At 37.7% G+C, this 26,011-nt stretch overlaps 2 protein-coding genes across 2 annotated transcripts in view; one reads left to right on the top strand and one right to left on the bottom strand.

The window, feature by feature from the left end:
- LOC139120818 (aspartate aminotransferase, cytoplasmic-like) overlaps window positions 1-6,753 on the bottom strand; it is a 31,644-nt gene extending 24,891 nt beyond the window's left edge. The window contains exon 1 of the mRNA XM_070685388.1: window positions 6,525-6,753. Coding sequence (XP_070541489.1) covers window positions 6,525-6,633 — 109 coding nt within the window. The 5' untranslated portion in view covers window positions 6,634-6,753. The remainder of the gene's footprint in view (window positions 1-6,524) is intronic.
- A 164-nt stretch (window positions 6,754-6,917) lies between these two features.
- Window positions 6,918-26,011, top strand: part of LOC139120817 (condensin complex subunit 3-like) — a 35,711-nt gene continuing 16,617 nt past the window's right edge. Inside the window, exons 1-8 of the mRNA XM_070685387.1 lie at window positions 6,918-7,059; window positions 11,690-11,814; window positions 13,909-14,133; window positions 16,933-17,161; window positions 17,621-17,851; window positions 18,756-18,948; window positions 23,323-23,472; window positions 25,599-25,718. Of these exons, the coding sequence (XP_070541488.1) occupies window positions 11,698-11,814; window positions 13,909-14,133; window positions 16,933-17,161; window positions 17,621-17,851; window positions 18,756-18,948; window positions 23,323-23,472; window positions 25,599-25,718 (1,265 nt within the window). The 5' untranslated portion in view covers window positions 6,918-7,059; window positions 11,690-11,697. The remainder of the gene's footprint in view (window positions 7,060-11,689; window positions 11,815-13,908; window positions 14,134-16,932; window positions 17,162-17,620; window positions 17,852-18,755; window positions 18,949-23,322; window positions 23,473-25,598; window positions 25,719-26,011) is intronic.

Raw genomic sequence — 26,011 nt, 5'->3', positions numbered from 1 at the left:
GAGGGATATGGGAGGGCTTATTTTTAAAATATCATCCAATGATAGTTTGGACTTATTTTATAGACATCCTGAAGAAAAGTCATTCATTGAAGTCACAACTTTGAACAAAGCGAGAGCCGGCCCGGGGATGTTTGAGTACGATCACCCGGCCTCGACAATATTTACCCCAAAAACGCGGCGTTAGCGTTGATAGATCATACCATGTAAAGTTTTCTTACTACTATCTCGCATTACTTTTTTGCGGATATTTTGTAAATCACACATTTCCAATCGCGTAAATAATAAGCTTATGCTCCATGCACTGAGAATAAACCAAGGGACGGACTACGTCGCATATAAGAACATTTTCACGTCCTTTCGTTCGTGTGATGATCGACCTTCGCCACTCCATCCCGGTGTCAGCCCCGGCCGGACTGGATCATGGATGTGATGATCACGGCAATGTGAAAGCAATACTTGAAAAGAAATACACTACATCCTACTCATTGTAAAACTTTATCTTTCTGACATTATTATCCAAACATCCCTTCACAAACTCCTCACTTTGCGCGATATGCACATAAATATACGTTTTCCCAGGCCAGGAGATACGGCGCGCCTTTCATCGGCTTGCAAAATACATAGGAGTTCGTTGACCTCATTGTACGTCTGGGCGACCGACTGGGCGACGCGCGCGAAATCGAAAATTAATGAAAATTGGAAGTTTTGAATAGTTCATGTTGTTTAAAGGTTATAATTTTTAAAATTTTATGGCTCCTATCATATTCCTATCTATTGATCTAAATCTACGCCTCTTTTACGAGCGTATACCGTTTCGGTCACAGGTTTATGTTTGTCTGCACAGGCGAAAACATCGTGGGGGGGGGGGGGGGGGGTGTGCGACTCCGCGGCTTGTCCGGAGTGTTCGTTTGATACCGCTAATTCACATTAAATCAAACCCATTCACAATTTTAAAGACGGGACGAGTAAACAAAGGTATGGCTGGAGTAAATTAACATGTTTCGGGACATTATACGCGTAAAGATACTTGAAATTAGCGGTTTTCGTTTGTGCTGATTTTGTTCCGTTAGAACATAGGGGTAAGCGACGGGGGTCACGTATAGCGGTCGGGCGCACTTACAAACAAAAAGTCGGTCGCGAGCCCCCACCGGAGACGGGATATTATAATTATTAATCGCAAACACGGAGATAATTTAAGCAAACAAATTAAACCAGGTGAATGTCAGAATAATCCGCAAGAAACATACCAAAATGCACCTCATTAAATGCGATTGTGTTTGTTTATATTTGCCTTTATTATAATTTCTCGCGCGGGGGCACCGTCAATTGTTAGGGTAAGCGAGAGTACACGGGATTTTGCGAGAGATTTTGAAAAATCGCATTTTTTATCAAAATAATGAATTTTTATCAACATATTTCTGTACCACCGTGTTCCTGAACGAGAAGAGAACGTGTGGCCACAAAACAGGTTCTCTTTACGATCTGTGCTTGGAGAACGGGGTGAAAAAAAGATCCGGGCGTAAATAGGTCAACCTGAATTCTTTTTACTATAAATCAAATGCAGTGTGGTCTATTTTTGGCAAATAAATACGACAATGTAATCGCTTTGTCAAGGTCAAACATATTTAAGGCTGCGTTCAAAAAAAATGGTGGGGGGGGGCTGGAGGAATCGCGATTGAAATCTTATTTTTTTTCCAGATCCCCCCCCTCAATACCCTCAAAAATTTTCAAGTCCCCCCTCAATACCCTCAAAAATTTTCAAGTCCCCCCCCCCCCCAAATTACCATATAGCCGCATATTTATTAGGAATGCACACAGAGTAAAAAAAACATGTAATGTGTCGTTCTGCACGCAAATCTTTAACACTACCTCTTATCAGCAGGTTGTGGAGCCATATACCTAGGGCAAGTTCTAAAATTGATTCATTTTTAAATGCATCAGTGAACTTTTTGGATTTCTCAGTCTAAGCCGACTTGAGTTTATCCAACTCTGGCCAGTTCAATGGCACCAGCTGAAGAGCACACAAAATGACAATCATGAGAGAGTATGAAAATTGTGTATCCCTAGCTACGTTTAACCAAATTGTGAAAAAATGAGCACAGTGACCTACCGAAATTTTTTTTCAAAGTACAAGACATGTACAACTTAGATGCCACTTATAAAATGTTTTACAAAATTGACAATACTGGAAGGTTAAAATATTCCATGAAATTAATGTTTTAATCTCAGAAATTTTGGGTCTAATAATGGCAAATTTAATAACAAATAAAAGTTTCCATTTAGTCACACATTTTTCCATTTAAATTAGAGTCTTTACTGTTCAGAGTTTAACTTTGTGTTATTGGTACAATGAGATGTGAAAATTTAATTTACTGCATGAACTTGAAATGAATGGTTTATATATTGATTTTAAGTGATTTTAGAAAAACTGACTTTCATCGTACACTTGCATAAGATCAAGTATGGTGACCCCATCTTTTTTCTCATATATTTGATTGTTCTCATATGCCAGAATTCAAAAATCCATGGTAACTGTTAGTCCCCTAGTCTTCTATGTGTTGCGATTTTTTTAAGACAGCGCGGCGATTGTCGTTTTCGTCCACGGTATCGATACCTTTACTGATCTCTGTGCGGCAGGCTGGGTGTAACCTAGCCGTGCGTACGTACAGGTCTTGTGTGTTTCCGGTGTTATACGGCCTCCACCATATAACATAGCAGGCCCACGGAACGTTTCGTAGATCGTCGTCGGATGGGAAGTGACTGACACTGTGAGGCCGAAGACCGAACCTCGGTCTTAGTCACTTCCCATCCGACGACGATCTACGAAACGTGCCGTGGGCCTGTACCATATAACGCCGAGAACACACGGTACACAGACCTGTACGCTCGGCTAGGTGTAATAGCTAATACTACAGGCCACCAAAGGCTACCCAACACAGCCCAGTTCCGCCGCCGAAAATAATCGATTTTTAATCCAAAATTGTGGTCGATCTCAGTTTTCGAGCACGCCCAACTATTCTAGATACGCGATGTGCTGAGCTGCGCTTTAAAACTAACGCAAAGCCCGGTTTTCTATCTCTATGCGAGGGAACAGACCGTATCATCTGCGCCATTGTGAATGTGAAATGATTTCTGGGTAGGGTTCAAATGCAGGTCAAATAATGAGTTCAGATAATAAAGGAGGTCAGATAATTGAAAGCCAAGAGAATGTCAAGACAATGTCGTAATCATGACCAAATAATCGCATAAGAAAGACCAAACAATGACATAAAAATGACCAAATCACCAAATAATGGAATAATAATGATAAGATAAGTTCTAAATCAAGACATCAATGCCGAATAATGGCAAAAGAACCGAATTAACATAATAATGTCAAGACAATATCAAGAGAATGTCAAGACAATGTCGTAATCATGACCAAATAACGCATAAGAAAGACCAAATAATGACATAAAAATGACCAAATCACCAAATAATGGAATAATAATGATAAGATAAGTTCTAAATCAAGACATCAATGCCGAATAATGGCAAAAGAACCGAATTAACATAATAATGTCAAGACAATATCAAGAGAATGTCAAGACAATGTCGTAATCATGACCAAATAATCGCATAAGAAAGACCAAATAATGACATAAAAATGACCAAATCACCAATAATGGAATAATAATGATAAGATAAGTTCTAAATCAAGACATCAATGCCGAATAATGGCAAAAGAACCGAATTAACATAATAATGTCAAGACAATATCAAGAGAATGTCAAGACAATGTCGTAATCATGACCAAATAATCGCATAAGAAAGACCAAATAATGACATAAAAATGACCAAATCACCAAATAATGGAATAATAATGATAAGATAAGTTCTAAATCAAGACATCAATGCCGAATAATGGCAAAAGAACCGAATTAACATAATAATGTCAAGACAATATCAAGAGAATGTCAAGACAATGTCGTAATCATGACCAAATAATCGCATAAGAAAGACAAAATAATGACATAAAAATGACCAAATCACCAAATAATGGAATAATAATGATAAGATAAGTTCTAAATCAAGACATCAATGCCGAATAATGGCAAAAGAACCGAATTAACATAATAATGTCAAGACAATATCAAGAGAATATCAAGACAATGTCGTAATCATGACCAAATAATTGTATAAGAAAGACCAAATAATGACATAAAAATGACCAAATCACCAAATAATGGAATAATAATGATAAGATAAGTTCTAAATCAAGACATCAATGCCGAATAATGGCAAAAGAACCGAATTAACATAATAATGTCAAGACAATATCAAGAGAATGTCAAGACAATGTCGTAATCATGACCAAATAATCGCATAATAAAGACCAAATAATGACATAAAAATGACCAAATCACCAATAATGGCATAATAATGATGAAATAAGTTCCAAATCAAGACATCAATGCTGAATAATGTCAAAACAACCGAATTACCAAATAAGTTCATAATCATGTCAAAATAATATCCACATAATGATCAAATAATTGCAAAATAATGGCCAAATACTGATATAATTATCATTAAATCACCAAACAATGGAATAACAATAATGAGATAAGTTTAAATAAAGTTTTCAAGATAATTTTGGCGGTGTTCTCACCCCATAACCAACTCTACAATTATTGTCTTAGGCATCCGGAAATTTGGAAAACATTACATGGCCTATTTGGTACTTGACCAGTTGATTGAGCCATAAACTGGTTTATTAACTGAAATATCACTATGTGCTTATGGTACATGTGAATATTTTAGCCTGAGTATTTTGTGTGATATTGCCTGGAGGAAGTAAACTTTCATAGTGTGTAACTCTGTAGACTCTTGGAGACTGAAATTACATTTGTACATGATTATCATACTGTTCAAATTATTAGAATTTGGTTGCATTCAATGACCTGGTTGAAGTTCGGTGTCAAAAGCATTGGATGACGTAATTACATAAACATCACGATAGAAAGAGAACACTTATTAGGATGAAATGTCACTTGATTCATACATGTAGTGTAGAGCAGATAGAAAGCCCAGTGAGAGGTCTCACCTCAGTTTCAGTTTGTGGTTTTAATACATTTGTGGTTTGGGAGACAAATTACATCCAAGCAATGGATGTACAATAGAAGACAAACAAATGTACTTTTGCGTTTTCTTTTTTGGGAGATTATCTGTACCCCTCAGTACCTTAACTCTGCACTGTGCAATGGAACACTATAATTGGCTTGGGTGACCCCACTGATTCTGGCTTATACATGTACACCTATTTGTTTGTTACTAAAACTGCAATAAACACATCAATCATCTAATTTATGACATCGTGGCTGATCACTCATCAACCACACAGTACCAGAACTACCCTAATTTATGCAATCGTTGCCTGTCTTGCACCAGCTGATGCTACCAGCAGATACCAAGGGATTAATTTTTGCTATTTATACTCGAAATTTTTTAAGTCATTGACTTGAAAAATGAACCAGGCCAATCAGGCAGGTGACTTACCAGAAGATGGCCACTATTTTCATGGGAAAAACAATGCCAATCCTCTTGTGTTAAAGTTGGCGCTGGTGTTTGCATGGGCGTAACACAAGACGTCCATGGTATTTGCAAGTCTGAGATGTTAACATAATTGTCAATTAGCATGGAGGTAGAACTAGAAATAGAAGCAAGAATCGCTTCTGGCTCCATGATTGACACTGTTTACTGCCAGGCCATGTGATTCTGAACAATTCACCTAATCGATTGGGAGGGGGAGGGAGGCAGTGATAACCAGTCCATGTACCATGGAGGTAGCACACAGTGTGTACCACCAATTCCATGCCACAACTAATACACCGGCCACCAAAGATGAAAACGGGTAACGATCGTATGGCCATGTATGTATTATTCGCACATTATGCACTTGTGCGGTATAGATTTTTTTTTTGGGGGGGGGGGGGGGCACAGGACCACACTAGCTGGCCCAGCGTAAGGTTTTAAACGCCGTAACTAAAGACCAGTAAATCGACGTTTTTGAGGCTTGAACTATCGTTTTTTAGGTTTTTATAAGAGTTAGTGGTCTGTGGTATGTAGATATAAACTTCTTGTGATAACTGACGCGCTTATTTCGTGCCGGGCAGTGCCCTGTTTGTCGCCGGGCAGTGCCGGGCATTGCCGGGCAGTTTTTAGTAGGACCCGCGGACAGTGTACCGTACACATTTACACACTGCAGCCAGGTTTCTGCGTTCCCGACGTTGGAAGTGTACAACCGGTAACATACCACAGAAGATTCCCACGAAAGGCTAGATATACTTCGATATGCCACACGAAGTTTCGAGTTAATCTTGCAGACTGCTTACAGGAGCTCCTGCTCCAAAGCCTCGACACCGAGGAGTCGAGGCTTGGGTTTATACAAGGTCACGTCGCAACGCACTAGCGGCGACCGGGTCATCATCTACTGCACGTATTCCCGTCACATCTTCACAATGAATCTCACGTATTATACATACCTCCAACACCAAGATTCACTTTCTGCGGATGGGGATCCTCCTTGTATCGTGCTGTAAGATGAAAAACGGCAACTGGCGGTGCAATATCGACGTCCTTGAAGCGAGACATTCCTAATACAAGTTTGAGGACGACTATGTATTATATCAAGTTGTACCTAAACCCGGGAACGAACAGGTCATAGGTGAATTTCGGTTGTTATGCCATTTACGCATGCGCATACACATTATTAAAAATGGTGATCACACGCTAGTTGGCGCTGCGTTGCTGGGGCGAATACAGTTAAAAACATTCTTTCTTCTGTAATAAAGTATAAAATAGTGAAATGGATAATTTTGTTGAAGAACAAAACGTCTTTAAGGCTCTATATCCAATTGTTTTCCAATTATATATCATCCATTTTCAAATCTCGTAAACTCTCGTTTAGGTTAAAAAGCGGCCATTTTGAAAATTGAAAGCAGCGTTCACATCAACGGCAGAGTAAACGGTTACAACGATCCTGATCGTCAATCACAATAGTTTGAAGGAGCGGACAAGGTAGGCCGTAGTCGTTATTATAACTCTATAGCTACGCAACTAAAATGATTTAAGATTATACTAACTGAAAAAAATACAAAGCAATTGCAAAATTACTGAAAGGCCGTTCAACCATAGACGGTATATGGTTGACGGTAAGGTTAGCTCGGGGGGGGGGGGGGGGGGGGGGGGTACTTGCTCTGGTAACTGGTCAACTGGACCCCTTACCCAAGTCAACTCGACCCTGCACCCAAGTCTACCCTAAAATATTTTTTTGCCAAAGCATCCTTGCCCTAATCCTGTGTATTTTTGAGGTTATGATCCCCTAGCAGTGACATTCTGGGACGTGATAAACACAAATCAAAACCAACTCCTAGAACTCTTGATTTTCATCGAACAGGTGACGAGGCTTATACATGTAAACATGAAAATTCGGTGAAGCTTGTGTAAGTTAATCCGAAAATACAGATAGATTGCGTATTGGACCCGAACTAGCGTTATAGCATTATACATGTACTTGTATAAGTTCCTATTCAGCAACCTACACTGTAGAAGTTACTGCAGTGCTAATTGTGTTGTAGGCTAATACACATGTACATGTCAGTACCACAGGCGTGATGTTTACTGGGTAGTTTGTATAAGTGTAGTTTATGCTACGCTCCGACGTTCTCTTCCGTAGCCTAATCACCAAGGTAAGAAACAGAATTATCCGGCCTGCAAAGAAAACTGACCGTTCTAGTCGAAAAATAACCACAAATCCTACATTGAGTTACCTCGTTAGACGCGGAAGGATCTCTGCTGTCCAAAAAACACACTCATGTCACGATAAAATGAAAACTTTAGAAGAAATCTGCCGCGTTTTGACAAACTCGGCGTTTCTGGTAGCCACCGTTGTAATAACGCAACTCATTATCATAATGGACGGTGTCCGCACATAGAAAGCGGTGAATCTCAGTCTGATGCCGTTGATGGCATTGCTCACGGACCAATCAGCGATGCGGACGGCGTACCATTATGATAATGAGTTGCGTTATTACAACGGTGGACGCCAGAAATGCCTAGTTTGTCAAAACACGGCAGATTTCTCCTAAAGTTTTCATTTTATCGTGACATGAGTGTGTTTTTTGGACAGCAGAGATCCTTCCGAGTCTAACGAGGTAACTCAATGTAGGATTTGTGTTTATTTTTCGACTAGAACGGTCAGTTTTCTTTGCAGGCCAGATAATTCTGTTTCTTACCTTGGTGATTAGGCTACGGAAGAGAACGTCGGAGCGTAGCATAAACTACACTTATACAAACTACCCAGTAAACATCACGCCTGTGGTCAGTACACATTAGGTCAGCACATGACATGATATGTGTGCATGATTGGCAAGATGGAATTGTACTTATGTTGAGATTTTAAAATGATACACATGTTAGACATTTCAGACACGTTAGGTCCGCACACGTTAGGTCAGCACAAGACGTGATAGGTGTGCACGATTGGCAGGATAGAATTTGACTTACTTGAGACCCTAAAATGTTTGACATTTTAGACACGTTAGGTCCGTACTCGTTACTCTATAACCTACTATGGTCATTTTGAGGGTCTTAAGTCACATTTTCTGATACCCTAACATGTCTAAAATGTCTAATGTGCAGGCTTTGGCAGTTTATAGTCATACACATTTGGCTTACATGTTTGGGTTCTATAATGCAAAATCTAATATAATTGTTCATAGCAACGTTAGCTTCAAAAATGTAAATCAAGCATTTTCACCAACTACTGGCCATAGCTCACCTGAAATGTATGCAAAGTTATTTTGAAGTGACTAGTAAGCCCCTTGTGGCTTGTGTTCTGATAGCCTAACTTCATGGTACTCTTGCCACTACATTAAAATCACAAGTAGTACTACTGGCAGAGAACCATGGCAAGGACACTGACGCTTGGTTCATTAAGCCTGTGATGCCCACAGCAATCACAATGGTAGTGGTGCACATACATGTAGGTCTATGAACAGAAGATGCTTTTAGCCAAAGCTGCAAAATCCAATCTGCTATAGTAGTTTAGGGCTTTGTGACTGTGTCTTAGTGTCCATGGTGCCAAGAGGGATGATTCAAAACTGCAAAAACTCTTGCACTCATACCGGTAGTACATTGGCAAGAGGATCTCAGCAAGTTTTAACAACAAATCCTACCAAATTTGCTCTCATAAGATCAAAAGAATAATTTTGTGACCATCTTTCATTTGTATGATCAGAATACTTGAAACAATGGTAATGAATTAGGGATTTTTGAATTTCAATTTAATAAAAAAAATTTTTAAAAAGGGGTCACTGTGCTTGGTTTTCTGAAAAGTGATGATTAAAAGTCACTGTTTTCACAAAAAACGCTGAAGAATGATATAACAAGCATTTCATTCATTTCAAGTTCACATTCTCATGTACAAAAACATAAAACTGAAACTTCAAACAGTAATGATTATCATTTTAAACAAAAAAAATTGTAAATAAATTGAGAAACCCCTTTTTCCCTCCTCCTCAACAAAAGTTTTGATGTTTGAAACTCCTATGACAAAATAGAGATATAGACCTCCCCCAAAATGTGATAAATTGCTGAAATAAGATTGTTTGAAGTTTAACTGCTGAAAAGTATGTTTTCCCAGACTCTCTTACAGAGCCCTGATTTGCTGCACAGCTTCAAATCTGTTAGTTACTAATAGTTCTTTTACCAGTTCCATGATCTAGTGTTGCTAGGATATATGAAGCGTACGTTACGCATAAAACTTTTTTGCCGTAGGGTACACATGCAGGTACTTGTACCGTATATGTTACTCATAGGACTCTATGGCAGATTACACCCTGACCTATATTTTCGTTGCTGATGGTTAGAATATACACAGCACATTAGTTGGAATTGCAAATTTGTCTCATTCTTGCATAACAATCTGTTGTACAACACAAATCAGTATGTTTTCCTCATTTTGAGTGTATATACGGAGTTTGATGTAGCCATAGCAATGTATTGTGGGATAACTGGGATAAGGTCGCTAGGGTAATGAACCCTTAACCAGTCCGGGTTATGTCCATAGAGAGGATATTACGATTGACCAATCAGCGAACCTGCCGCCGCCAACGTCATGAATAATTAACCATGCAAACGTTTGCTCGTACATTGCAACGAGTTTGGAACTTTTCGGCTTTATTTCGCCCTTTATTTTTAGCACTGGGTAGTTTTTAGATGTAGACGTTACGCACAATGTTCAGTGCGGCCGAGATGGTGACCGACACAAGTGGTTAGTACATTGAAAATTACTTATTTGGATTAATTTCCTGGCCGGGTACGGCTCCTAGAAATCAGCATTTTGACCCTTGTAAATCTACAGCAAGTTATTTGTCGCCAAATATCGCCTACTTTTGGTCAAATTTCAATTTAATCTTGCCATCTGCAGTATGGAGAATGTTTCAAGCTTTGCAAAGATGGGTCAACTGTTTTAGTCGGTCATCGGAGCACGATGGAGCACGATTTTTTCGATCACCATGCGTTTTCCGGTACGATTGACCCTTCGCTCAGAAAAACGCGCGCCGGATCAATCGCCGAGAAGTTAACCAAAAGCTGGAAAAGAGAACGAAAAACGTCCAATAACTCTTTGTCGAATATGGTCGAGGGTTAAGAAACTCAGAAAACTATTCTTGAAGAAATCTTACAATTTTTAACACGGTAGAACGTCGCCAATCGACTGGAGCTAAGATACTTCCGGGTAGCCAACAGTCTCACTCGATCGGTGGATCTGTCAGGTCATATCGCCATCTGAACAAAGTGAACCAACGTAACCTTTGACCCTTGTTACATATACAGTACGTGATTGGTTCTTGCCTTAATTTCATTACATATACGGTACGCCATTGGCTCTTCCCTACTATCCTCTATATGGACATAACCCGGACTGTTAACAGTCTGTTTAAGTCAGCTTTATGGAAAATGTGTTGCAAAACTATGCCAGCTTACTGAGTTGGGCTACACTGAGTTCAAAACCAAGTCTTGACAGGGCCACAATGTGTAGCCAACATGGAGCAGTGAGTGAGTCTTAGGGTTCACATGGTGTAACTGTGGCAAATAATTCCAATTATAATAAATCCAAACTAAAATGAAAGTAAGAAAAGATATATGCAATCCCAGATATACTATATCTGGGATTGCATATATCTTTTCTTACTTTCATTTTAATACAGTGATTTTTTTATTTTGTACGTTTATAGTGTTATGCACGCTTTACAAATCCATGGACCCTTAGTATTAGATTAGGGTTTTTTCAAGGTATGAACAGTTCTTATTGACAGGAAAATATATTGTATACATTTGTTTCAATATGTGTAAATGCTCTGCTGTTATGACAGAAAAGTTTACACCATTGATACTTCATACTCACTGCAACCAAATTGAAATGAAAGTCAGTGACTGTAGTAATAGTGTATCTTGCATTAGTCTCTGTTATAGGTTGAACCAGTAATCTGTTCAATTACACATTTTGCAGTAGACACATTGGACTGACTCATGGACGGAGTCTAATCTAAATGCCCTTATTCTGGACATGGTTTTATTGAAGTGATTGAAATCATGTAAGATTGATGAATCCTTATAACCATCGCCATTTTCTCTTTTTTTCTAGTTTTGAAGATGCCATCAAAGCAGGGTCAAGGTACATGTACCATGCAACAGGTGTTTGAAGAATGTCATAAGACTGTCTATGTTCATAACAAGTTACTCAGCAAACTGAAAGACATCTATGAAAGTGTAAGTAATCTTGTAATTCCAACCACTTCAGCATGAATTCTAACAGTTTAAAGGATGGTAGGCTAATAGATTGAGCAGGCTTACCAGCCATTCTTATGGGATCGCTCTTGGTACATTATTAATGCAGCTGTGTACAGGAATGGAGTACCAAAAATGTTACAAAATACTTACAAGTACTTTTATAAATCCACTTATACCTATATTCCCCAACCTTAGGATGTGTGCACCTTGAAAATGAAATGTAAAGGTTTACACTTTTGCTTGAATTTTCCTCAAAGAAACCTTAAACTACTCTTTTTCAAAATCAAGAATGAAAATTAGGGGTCACCATGCAAATTTTGGCTCTTGAGAAGCAAAATACTTATAATTTACTGATATTGCAAATTCAAAATGGCTGAAATTGACAAATTAACTCTACGGGTGAAATATTCTATTTTCATAAAACAAGACAGTTAAAGCTTCATTTACTTCTCAAGGTTTGAAATACATCCACACAGGCAGCGTACCTACAAAATACATCAACACAGACAGCGTACCTATAAAATATTGTAAAATGTGAGAATCCCAACATCCATGAGGCACAATCTGCCTTAACAGAAACCATTCAGCATCAACTTTTTTTGTAAGAATGTTTAAGGGTAATGGTATGTAATATATGTGCTTCAACTTTCAAAAATTGTTTTACTTCGAAATATCTTCTAATTTTTGCAGATACATTTTGAGTATACTAATTAAATAATATCACCTATTACTATGTCATGACAACATTAATTTTTGACAGAATAGGCAAGAATTTCAACAGGTCTCAGAATATTTCAAATATCTTGCCATTTTGAAAACATTAACATATTAGGAGCAAAACGGGAAGAAAACAATACAATCATGTCACAGTGTCAGTAAAAACTTATGGCAAGGCTGTATATCACTGTCCTGAGTGTCTCACCAGCATGTGACTTGGGCCAAAAGGCCAAGCCCTTTTGATTAGAGTAAAATGTACCATAGTGAGAATTTTGACAGTCAATGATTAACTGATATCTTCCACTTGTAGTCACAAGCACAATTAAATTGTTGCATTACTCAACTGCCTCTCTGGTCGCTTGGCTTTTCTCTGGTGTATGCAGTACATGTAGTTACTGGCTATGGGCCATTGTGTTCACTACATGATCTATGAAACTGTCAAAGTATATTGCTTCAATTCTGCGATCACCTCGCCATCAATGCAACATTTTTCATTCTGCCGGAGGTTTTTCCTTTATTTTACTGTTTTCATACTTAGACGTGTCACTTCATAAGGCAGGTTTATCACTTACTGTAAAATGTTCGAGAGTAAATGTAGCAATATGGTACACAGTTTATATACAACTTGCCATGACCCATCGGCAAATTTATGAAGCCCATGTTTCATTCCAGTCATGCTATCACAAATCAAGAGTTTTCTTTAAAGATTTCTTCATTTCATTGATCAGAGTGCAGTAGTTGTTTTACCTGTACTACATCCATGCGGAGGCCAATTCAAGACAGTTTTCATGCAGTGAAACTTTCCTGGTTGAATGTGCACACAGTCATTCAGTGGAATAAAAAATAATTTTTGTTGACTTTGCCTTTAAACATATACCTAATAAATAATATCTCCACTTTTTCATCTGATTGATCACCAAAGCATCCCATTGAACAGTATATCAGTGGTTCTAGCCAGACCTTTGGTTGCAGCTTTGCCGCTTGTGGCGTAAATCAAGTGCAAATTCAGATTCAAGGTCTGGCATGCAAGACTACATGTCCACACTGTCTTTTGCATATTCTTGTGGAGGCAGACGTTTGAGAGTGCCACCCATTTATTATTGATCATCTTGTCAATATGTCATAATACTTGTATACTCATCCTTCAGTAAGTACAGTACATCTGTTTGGACTAATCTCAGGTTGAAAGTGAATGAATGAAACCTCAAAAGTTGCAGCTCATGGGCTTTTTAATAGTTTTCTCTCAAGAGGATGCAGTCTACAGATACCAGACTGACTTTGATGGTATTAAAAAAATACAGTTTGTTTCTTGTCTCTAAGACCTAAACCTACCATAATACTGTATTCTTTTTACAGACTGAAGACAAGAAAGAGTTTCATTCAGAATTGATCAAGTATCTGATGTATTCTATGGTGGTGCTGAAACGGGAACCAGCTGTTGAACGAACTCTGGAATTTGTTGCAAAGTTTGCAGTCTCCTTTGCTGATGAAACCAATGAGAACAGCAAAAATGAAGATAATATCAACAAAGATGATAAGGAAGACAATGTCCTTATGGCTCTCTTTAACTTCTTCCTTGAGGTAAATTTGGAAAGTTTATTATGCTGTTTTGTGTACTCATTATAATACATATATTACTGGTAGACTTTATTTAACCCTTTTCCTGCCAGACAGTATAACTTCCCCATCAGCCAAGTCAGTAAAAAGTGGTATTAGGCCAAAACATGACGTATTTTCACCCACTTGGCTTGGTATTTTATAGCATCTTTAGTCCAAAAAAATCAAGTTTACAGTATTTACAGTGGCTAGAGCAGTGGACTCACGATCAAAGGATGGTGAGTTCGAGCCCGGCATGGCTGTGGTGTTGTGTCCTTGGGCAAGGCACTTTATTCCTCATTGCTTCTCCCCACCCAGGAGTGATGGGTACCTGGTAGGACAGAGGTTGTTATGTGTGCGTTTAGCTCTGCTGCGCTTATTGGCTGCACATGTGAGCTGTTGTCTGCTCCCCAGGGAGTTGAGTGGTATCATATTAGGTCCAGTGACCAGGGGTAATAATAATTGTAAAGCGCCTTGATCACATCTACTTGTGGATATGTGCGCTATATAAGAACCAAGTATTATTAAGTATTATTATTATTTATTTTATTTTCAATAGCCTTTAAATGTACAGTCAGGGCTTGACAATTTTTTTTCCAGTTCACTTGTCTGTCGGACAAGTGGATTTTTAATTTCACTTGTCCTCTCAAAAATTTTACTTGTCCTCCATTGTAATAATCAAGACCAAAATACTTGCGACGAATTCCGTAGCAGCTTTCAGGGCTTTCTTATTTTGGTAATTTTCGCCGATGTTGACGCCGATTTTTCTCAAAAGTTTACATTGAAGTAGGCCTGCGTACGGTCTGTGTGTTCCCGGCGTTATACGGCCTCCACCACAAGAGGCGGTATAACGCCGGGAACACACAGATCTGTACGCAGGGCTTACATTAAATTTGAAGGTACATATCATACATCGGCTTCCTGTGTTTGGCAAGCATAAATGCCGTCGTAAAAAGATTGGTCAGTTCACGCATTGCGAGTGCATGCGATCGGGGTGTTGGCAAGTGAATCCGTATCGGGCTCAGTGGGACCCACAAAATTTCCACAATCATTGTCCCCGTCACGATCTCATCTGCGATGCGCCAAACAGTCCAAATGCGGTTGACTAAACTCGTGAGACCTTATCGATTCAATGCGAAACATGTCGCATCCGTCAAGAAAAGCATTTCGCTTGGTTTGGCCATGGAGGTAGTCTCTTCCTACCTCCATGGTTTGGCAATGATGGGGTATTTGAGACACGACGTACAGAACATTTTGGAACCGTCATATTTCAACCAAGGCTACTGTGCTTTCCATTTCGGCAGATGACATCTACGGCGTTTTTCCTCATCAAAACGCTTATGTTTAGATCTTTTGTAAGAAACATCGTTCTAATCATCACATCGAGTCGTCGATTCTCAGACGATCCCACTCACGCTGGCCCTCGTGGCGCTGTCGTAAATCATTGCAACGTCGTTTCTCAGAGTTACACAATGCCCATCGTCGTAAACTACGCGCCTCTTTACGGCAACAGCTTTGCTTGGTTTTTGCGGAGGTCTGCGCAACTGCGGAGCGGAAATTACGCTCTGGTTCGCGAAAATGCACAATGCCTTGTTTGCGTTAGTGGAAATATTACCGTAAAATACTCATATTTACAGCGATCACTCCACAAACTATCTGCCAACAATGTTCGTCTACTTCGCGAGGCTGCATAAATGATTTTGAAGTACTGCACGGTCGATCGCCGATAAGCAATATGATTGGGTTTTGCAATTTTTACCTAATTTGTTGGGGCGGAGCAGTCAGCATACAACAAAGAAATGCTGTTTACGCCAAATTTTAAGCGACTTTTTTAATTGGACGATGAAACAATTTCATGTCGATCATCGAAATATTGCAACATCGTGTGAGTCGGCAAGTGAATCGCAGAAGAACGTCACAATTGTATCTAAAAAAGTCAGTGATTGACATTTATTTTGTGTGAACGACAACGCAAATCGGGCGACACATGCACAAACCGCAACTTGGGTTCGCGTTGATTGCGCCAGAAGTTGTATAAACAACTTGTCCGGCGGGCGACCAGATTTTATTTTTGACTTGCCCGAACGTAAATTTCACTTGTCCCGGGCGTCGGGCGATAGGAATTGTCAAGCCCTGACAGTATTATGTTAAAATACATCATATGGAATATGTTGTGTTTCATTAATTTCAACCATCTTGACCTGATGGTGAAATATGGACGTGACAGGAAAAGGGTTAAAGTCTGGTGTATAAAACAGTTTTGACCACATACATATAAGGTTTGGAGTTAATACTTGGCAGTATCTGTGTCTTTTGCCAAAGAATAGCTCCGTAGTTTGTACAATCTCCCTGTGGCACCAGCTGGCATTGATGTTTACTTTTGTGATTTGAAATCTAAAGGTACAGTATCTCATACACAAATGAAAAAAAATTAATACAGTTTGTGGTACACTTTCAGAATTCATATTTGTTGTCTGAACATTGATACTACATGTATATCATTTCACCTTGCTTGACATGGACCAGTGTTTGCTTCAAAGACTTCATGTCAATTGTTTTGAGATGCTAGGCTCTGAGAAGTAATATTGCCATTGAGATAATCGTACTTTAATTGAACTGATTAGTTTGTGACAGGAGCTTACATGTAGTTTTACATAGTTGATAAAAGCTGTGAAAATTTTGCCAGTTGTCTGGACTTTCAGCGTACTGGTATGTCATAATGTGAATTTTCCATATGTTCTATCCACAATGTCCTGGTGTCTATCTTTTTTCCCATCATTCCAGTCTCATGGTGCCAACAGCACAGCAGTCAGATTCCGATGCTGTCAGATGATAAATAAATTATTAAATCAAATGGGAGATGATGCCCAGATAGATGATGATCTCTTTGACAGAATCTATGATAACATGCTGGTTAGACTGAGAGACAAGAAGGCTTCAGTACGTGTACAAGCTGTCACAGCACTTGCCAGACTGCAGGATCCCTCTGATAAAGAGTGTCCTGTCATCAAAGGTCAGAATACTTCTTCTTGTGAAAGATATCACAAAACAGAAAATTGCATTGATTTTATGAAACTCCCAACCCAACTGAAAGTTGCGTGGATTTCATAAAACTTACTATAAAGGTTAGAAGTTTGATTTGCAAAACACATCATTGCTGAATCTTCTACATCAAGGAATACTTCAAATTGTCTTCAACTTGTGTATGTGAGATCTGTTGAAGGCTATGTAAACTACAAGTAGTCTGAGTTTAGCAAATCATTATTATCATCATCAGTATAAATCAGTATTGTTGCAGCTGTTAGCACTTAAAAGTGGCCAACAAAATTATAGTAATTTTGGTGTAGGACAGGTTACCAAGTACTTAAATGATGTGACTTACAAATTTTAAATTTCTTAAAATTATAAATTAATCTTTTGTTTGTAATATACCATAGAGCTAACAAATGGTCTTGTGTTTGTGTCTTCACAGCTTATATGTACATGATGGGCAGTGACCCTAACCCTGATGTGAGATATGCAATCATGTCATGTATTGCTCCGTCAGCTCAAACATTACCAGTTATTTTGAAGCGTACACGTGATGTCAAAGACGGTGTCCGTAAACTTGCCTTTGTAGTCTTGGCAGAGAAGATTCATATAAAGGCACTGAGAATTCAGCAGCGAGTGACAATCTTGAAAGATGGACTCAATGATAGGTCTGGTATGTCACATAAATATTCATAAAAAAGGTGGCTTTTTGGGAGAAGTTTGCATGACAATGACCTGATAAATTTAAAGTTTACGAGATCAAACTTATCATCACCGTCACTCTTGAAATCTGAGCTAGAGAGTACAGATACATTCCAATCCTTGTGGGTGTCTTGCATGTTACACTGAAGGCATTGGCCTTCCTTTGTGTGGAACAATAATGCACCTTCAGATAGCATCCAATCAAAATCAGAAGTAAAATGTGGAGGGTGGTGCCTTAAAATTGTCCTTTTACTCTATACTTCACGGAATCTATCCATAATGTCAGAGCCAATATTAGCTAACGGTATCAAAATCAGATGTGAACAATATTACAAAAAAACACATCAATCATTTCAGCGTTGATTAGAAGGATTATGTTATTCTGTTTTAGTAACAAAACAAAACTGTTGGAAACGCATAAAAACTTATAGCTATAATGAAGCTCTAAATGTACAACTGCATTATATGTATACATTATTGCTATAGTTACAATGGTACAAATTACAAAAATACTCTAACAGACTAGTGTACTCTGTTACACTATTCTGACATCTCTCAGATACTTTTATGTCATTAGATACTTTCAAAGAAATGATTGCATATCCACTCTGCACCTGTAAGTGTCATGTTGAGACAAAGGTCAATATTAAACCAACCATGAAATAGGCATATACAGCTTAAATGTTTACAAATTTTATATTTAAGTCCCAATTGATTTTGTCACATAAAATCTCTTACACTGATATTTGTTATATTTTTACATTAATATTTATGTAAATTGTTTGTTGGCCCCAGTGAAATAACCAGAATATGGCTTTAGTCACATGACTATGACATGTAATCTGATGAGTGCTGTACTGTATTCCTGTGCACAGAGGCTGTCAGAAATGCTTGTTCTACAAAGCTGCTCCAGGCTTGGCTGCACTCATTTGAAGGTAATGTCATTGATCTCCTGGATGCATTGGACGTAGAGAACTCCAGTGATGTAGCAGAGCAGGCCTTGAAAAGTATTTTCAAAAGTGTTCCAGCAGCTGAATTGGTCCAAAATTTTGATCTTCTCAATGATCAGTAAGTATCAGTACATTTAGCTGTAAGGTTCATGTAATCCTTACTACATGAACATATACTGCGTGCAGTATTTTTTGCTAAGGTTTGGGAATATTGGTAAATGGTTTGGGAACCAAGGTAACATTGCTGCTGTCCCTTTATTTGATTGCATTGATATACCAAGGGGAACCTTGGTAAAATGACTGAGGAACCCCTGTAACATTTACCTGCTTACCACCCTTACCAAAATTCTGGTGTGAATTGAAGACAAGCTAGGTTTGTTGTGAATAGCAAGTTAGTTTTTCATCACAACTGGAAGTTGTGATATAGAGGTGGTTTCAACCGGGTGTTTGATGTCGTCCATTTCCGTAAACGACAAAAAGTCAAAAACTGCTGAACAGACTGCGTTGATATTTGATACGATACATAGACTGGTTCCAAGGTTCCAATTCGGAAAATGGAGCCAAATGGAGCGCCGGTTAGATAGTTTTGGGAAATTTCTAACCCCCTTTTTATCTAATTGATTTTAGGGGTCTTTCATATATGTAGTTTTGGAATGTACACCAATCCCGCATTGTGGACTGTTTTATGAGTTGTTGAACAGAAATGAGGCTTTGATGAATGTTAGAAATATGCAGGATGGCTGATTCGAAGTATAAGAGATTTCTATGGTCTTTTGGGCATCAAAAGCATTAAAAAATAACATATTTCATAGTTTAGATTCTCACTTTTGAGATGACCCTAGGCATTTGTTAAGTAAACATCCTTGAGTCAAATACAGACTTTGACATTCCAGAGATTAAGTATCCACAACCTCACATGTTACAGTCTCTTCACTACAATGGTATGGCCCAAACCCATTGTTATCAATGGAGAGTGTGGACCTGTCTACAGGAAATTGGGGTGAACAGGTTAGACAATGACGTTACAAGTTGTAGGTTAGTTATCAAGGTAGCACCAGCATAGAGTCCTGAGCATCTGTCCATGTGTTCTCACAGCAAATTACAGGGAAAAAAATTATTTGAGAAGTTTCTCTCCTTTAAATAGAAGTATATTACAATTTAAAGCTGTCATGGATAGATTGCTCTCAAATGATCTGAGTATAGGATAAAGCCCGAGTACGAGGGCTCTTCTGGTATATAAAGTCCAACCCAATGATAAAATGTCGAGGCCGCAGGCCGAGACATTTTATCGTAGGGTTGGACTTTATATACCAGAAGAGCCCGAGTACGAGGGTTTTATCCGACTTAAAAACTATCGCCCCTAAGTGATATATTTTCATTTCAATGTCTTTACGTCAACCGTCCCCTTTGTCAATGTAATATGTTTAGGATATGAATTAAAACTTTTATTTGTGAAATAGCCTTCCAATGTAATGGAAATCCTATAAATGCCCTAGGGCACATTATATAAATGCCCTAGGGCACAGCAGATTTTGTGTTGCAGCTGGTTTCCGCTGTGTTACCAAATTTGAATATTAAAACGTACAAGATTTCTACAGAATATGACATGTTCACTTTGATTGGACAGTACTTTACTATACTGCGCTGTCATTCGTTTCTGGAATTGGTGACCAAGGCTTATGAGTAGATAAAACACCCTGAATTGAGCACTCTGATTGGTCAATCAACAGTAGATAGTTTTTAAAACACAGTTATTGCCCATTAGCAACAAATCTATAGCAAGATTTATGTAAAGTTCATGAACTTACACAAGGTATTAGACAAAAGATGACCATGACTTTGCTACTTTTCAACATTTATTTCAATCAGATTTCCCCAGCTTAGTGTATAATCTTAATTACTGTCAACTTAGCTTTACTAACTTACTCTAACCTCATTATTCTTACACTACTGTTATACCTTATAACCACAAAATTTCAAGAGATGCATATATGATTGTCACTTAACAAACAATTTACAAATATGTCTTCTGCTTTTTTCTCTATATACATATACATGTCTCTTTTCTCATAAAAATGAGCTTAAAATCGCAATGTGAAAAATAGTCTTTCAGCTATATGTTGCTCATTGACTTCGTGGTCTGTCTAATTCACAGTGAGTGTGGTTGTTGATAAATGCCGATAATACTAGGCGGTCATTATGTCCAAGCGCCATTGGCGGTATTTTTTAACATAATGACCATAGGTCATTATCACATCTGGAAGTTGTGATATAGGGTTAGCTTCAACCGGTGGTGGACAGTGTCCATTTTCCGTAAACGACAAAAAGTCAAAAACCGCTGAACAGACTGCATTGATATTTGGTAGAGATATTCAGACTAATTCCAAGGTTCCGATTCCGAAAAATGGAGCCAAACGGAGCAGCAGTTAGATAGTTTTGGGAAATTTCTAACCCCTCTTTAACTAATTGATTTAGGGGTCTTTCATATATGTAGTTTTGGAATGTACACCAGTCCTGCATTGTGGACTATTTTGATGAATGTTACAAATATGCAGGATGGTTAATTCAAAGTATCAGAGATTTTCATGCGCTTTTGGTAATAAAATGATAAAAAACAACATTTTTAATGTTTTAGATTTCTCACATTTGTTATGACCCTTAACATTACAGACTTGATGACATAACTAGCTGCTGGACCTGTTTACTGGCGCATGATTTAAAGACAAAGATCATTTTATTTTGTAATAAGGACGTGTGATTTTGTAAAAACATAGTCTATTAGCCTGGAAATGTGATTTTTGCGAATATTGCTTACCCTACTGACAAACAGTGTGGTTTGAAAATGGCTGGAATTCGCTACTTTGGGACTTTGTTTTCTGTGTGCATTTACTGACAAACTCCAAACCCGCAGCACCTACCCATTCAGTATTTCATGTACAGGTGTACCCAGAGATAGAGTAGTTTCACAATGTGCCAGTTGTGATCAAGTGCCATTGGCGCTATTTTTCATCAGTATTTTCCATATATGGCCATTGTCATGTTTACATGACATAAATTGACAAATTTAACTGATCTGCTGCTCACCAGTACTGACAGACTTCAAATGGACATTAACTACATTGCGTATATTTCTTTAATCAAAAAGGATTCCCTCTTTTGACTTGAACTTCTCGTGCGTTTTTCCAAAAGCTATGATAGACCTTTTCAGGGGGCGCTGCATATTTTGCTCAAAAATAAATTTTTCGCAAATATTCATTCAATTTTAATTGATTTGTTAACCAAAGATAAAAATATTGGTTGTGTTCACCTTTTAGCTTGTCAAGAAGTTGTAAGTTGCGTGATATAAAGGTGTTAATGTATGCAAATATATGCAAATCACCTGATTTCCTTGCTTCTCTTTCCTCCCAATTCAAAAATTCCAAAGAATTTAACTCCACTCAGGCTGGATGAAATTTTCTGAAATGTTCACATTATATTCTTTAAATGACATATAACAAAACAAATATGTTGTTTGGCAATAAAGTTCTTACATTTTGAATAAGAGGCATTTTTAACACTTTCACTGCATAATTAATTTTTATACATGCATTCCTACGCGTAGTTTTCTATGGAAATATGGCCTTAAATATATTGATTTACATGCATGAGCTGTATCTGGAGTATTTGGAATTTTTCATTGAGCATTGCAATATGACAGAACATCATAAAAATGCACAAAAGGTCATGTGACCCACCTAGAAGGTCATGTGATCCTGGCGGCCATATTGGAATATAGAAAAAAATTCAAAAAATGTTGAATTTTTTAGCTCCGCTGTCAGCGAAGCAGAGCTTATCAAATAGGTTGATTTTCCGTCGTCCGTCGTCGTCGTCCATCAACAATTGCCTTCTCCTCTAAAACCGCAAGTCCAATTGCATTGAAATTTTATATGCAGTTCACTTTGGGTGACCTCACTTAAGTTTGTTCAAATCGTGGTGAAATTTGCATATTTGTATTTTGGGGGCATTTTTCACTGTTTTTGGTAAAAAAATCTTCTTCTCTGAAACCGCTTGTCCGATTGCTTTGAAATTTGATATGCAGTTTACTTAGGGTGACTTCAGTCAGATTTGTCCAAATCGTGGTGAAATTTGCATATTTGTATTTTTAAGGCAATTTTTGTCATTTTTTGGTAAAAAAATCTTTAAAAATCTTCTTCAAAACTACCTGTCAGATAGCTTTGATATTTGGTACATAGGTCCCTAGGGATGATCTATTTCAGATTTGTTTAAATTGTGCAGAAATATGCAAATTATCATTTTTAAGGCAATTTTTGACATTTTTGGTCAAAAAATGTATTTCTCCTGTATTTGTGTGTATTTGACCTGACTGCACTAAAGACTTGACATTTGACCCGACATTTCAAGTTTACAAGTTGAAGCTGTATAATGATAGGGTATACTGCTTACGCAAAACTAAATATTATAGATTATACTGTAATATAATGTTTGTTGACAGGCATGTGATAACTGATGAACAGCTGAGTTGTGAAAGTGCCATGTACTGGAGATGTCTTTGTCAATACATCAAGTCTCTTGGAGCAGTTCAAGAAGAAAAACTAGAGAAGTTGTTACCCACTCTCTCCCAATACTCTGACTATGCACAAGGGTAAGAATCCAGTTCTACTAGCTTTGTTATTGTATGTTAACGGTGAACTTTTTCGACTAATGAAGAAAAACTCTTTCAACTTGCCACACAATTTCACAAGCAGTACTCTACATTTAAGTTCACAAAAATTACAAAAATTACAAAGAGATTTCAATTTCAGTCACACTTTACCCTCAGTTTTACAGGAAGTTCTATACGTTCTAAAATACATGTAAATTCTTTGTCATGGTTTTCTTTCAATTCAGCAGCAGTAAACTTAATATAAACGGATATATGTTATTAGCCATGTCACTGTGCATTTCTATTTTGCTGATGATTGTTGCTGTTCATGAGTTTTTGGATATTCACTTTTCGGATAAGGTCTGTAAGAGTCAGGCACAAGGCAGACATAGCTACATACATGCACGTCTTGTGGCCCATTTGCAGTTTCCATTGTCAAAGCTTAGTTGCAAATGGAACAACTACAGCTATTGTTTATTGGAGCTGTTTGTCTCTTTTGCTGATTTTATATAATTAGTGTACAGTTGTAGATTTGCTGTGTGGTTGAAAATTGATTTTTTTTTTCTGAGCATTTTAAAGGTTTGGAATATATATCACTTTGCAAAGGTACCAATGGTAGGAAGCTGTAAGTAGTCAGTATTGATGGTCATACAACAGGATGGATGCCCATACATATTGATTTGCCAGTTAACATATTTTGTTGGCATATCACAAATAAGTAAACTAAATGATTATACTCTCTATAGAGCCCATACGTATTAATTCATATTTGTTAGTTATATGCTTACTATTGCACTTAACCACAAAATTTCTTTGAAGTAGATTCTAGGATTAATCACAAACTCTGCCAGTCTTTTGCATGAAGAGTCTGTTCAGACTTGTAAGAAATCACAGCAAAGAGTATGGAGGGACTGGTATCTTAGACTTTGAACACAATCATGCTAGTTGAGATGTAAACAAACTTCTGAAAGTCTGTCATGGCTATCTCAATTTCCTCTGGATTTTGAAAAATCTCAGTAAATTTACTAATCCTGATTTTACTTCATATGTACATTGTAAATTTGACAAAACCATTTGTAAATTTCATACATGTCATTTTTTCCAATATATATAGACAGGTTTACATTTTGTGTGTTCTACTCCTAGTTTGTTTTTATCATGCAGCTAGATATGGAAGTGATATTTATAGCTACACTTTTTTATTGCCAGGGGTCAACTAACGGTCTAAACTTGTAATGAACGCTTTGCTGCAACTTTGATAACAATGATGTTATAGCTTGAAACAGCTACTGTACACTGGCCATATTCAACAACAGGACTTTCACAGTGCTGGTGAGATCAGCAATTGACAATCATCAGAAATTCAATGTCGAGGCAACTTCAAAGCAACACCATTTAGGAGAAGTTGCAGGAACCCAGATGCTTCTTGAAATTCCTTGAATTTTAATTCCTCCTTTAAAGCCCTTGAAAATGAGATTGAGCCCTTGAAAGTCCTTAGAAATTGATGTCACTCATGATTTTTTAAAATCGCCAAATGATCATGCATGATACTGTAAAATGATATGTAAAATGATGAATAAAAATGATATATAGGAAAAATGACACCTTGCAAATGGTGTTTTAGACCAAAAAGAATGTGAAAATTTCTGAAAAGTCCTTGAAAGTCCTTTGATTTTAATTGAGTGTAGGGCCCTTTCTTCAGAATAAAGCCATGTAAAATTGTAGATGTGCTTACACCTGATAATCAAAGGCTTGATGTGACTATCTGATATGTTGGTATGTCCACATTGTCATTCCAATATCACTATACATGTAGGCCTAGAGACTGATTTTGAAAACAATATGCTGATTAAAATTGTAGCAGTACTATGGGACAGTATGGCAGGACTTGCTAAACCCTTACTTTGTACTAAGTGACTACCATGTTCTCATACAGTTCACTATTTTACTGTCAGACAAAGAAAGGGTGTAATGATAAAAGTGAAATACACACAATCCATGTACTAACAAGAAGTATACTATCAGTTATGGTATTATCTGTGCAAATATTGTGAATCACTCTGCTGCACCTTTCCAAATTATGTGAACCACTTACTGTAATGTGAATGTAATTTTACTATTTGTAGTTACATGGAGAAGATTAAACAGTCAGAAGAGAATCTGGAGTTGACATTGAAACAGGAATTTATTGCTCAACAGCTGTTGTTGCTGGCAAAAGTACTGGACCTGTCTGATGAGGTTGGAAGGTAAGACACCTGTAAAAGTAGCATGCATTCACTCTCCTATGGGATTTTTTTGATAATTGTACTTTTGAACGGCTTCAAATCATAAGGAAACTGATTGTATACACTGTAATCCTAACTCATTTAAATGTTGGAGAGATTGGCCATATTACCCTGATATGAAAATAGACAATGTACAGTGACCCTTGAAGGTTTTGGTCACATTGGGTCACATTAGATGTTGTATATCAATTATTATATCATACCAGTATATTGATGGCGCAAGTGCAGCAATCTGATTGGTCGAGATGTGAAAA

The sequence above is a fragment of the Ptychodera flava genome, chromosome 20, assembly GCF_041260155.1.
Source record: "Ptychodera flava strain L36383 chromosome 20, AS_Pfla_20210202, whole genome shotgun sequence".
Classification (NCBI taxonomy): Eukaryota; Metazoa; Hemichordata; class Enteropneusta; family Ptychoderidae; genus Ptychodera; species Ptychodera flava.
Note: the sequence above shows the minus strand (reverse complement) of the source record. Positions and strands in the feature narration are given on the sequence as shown.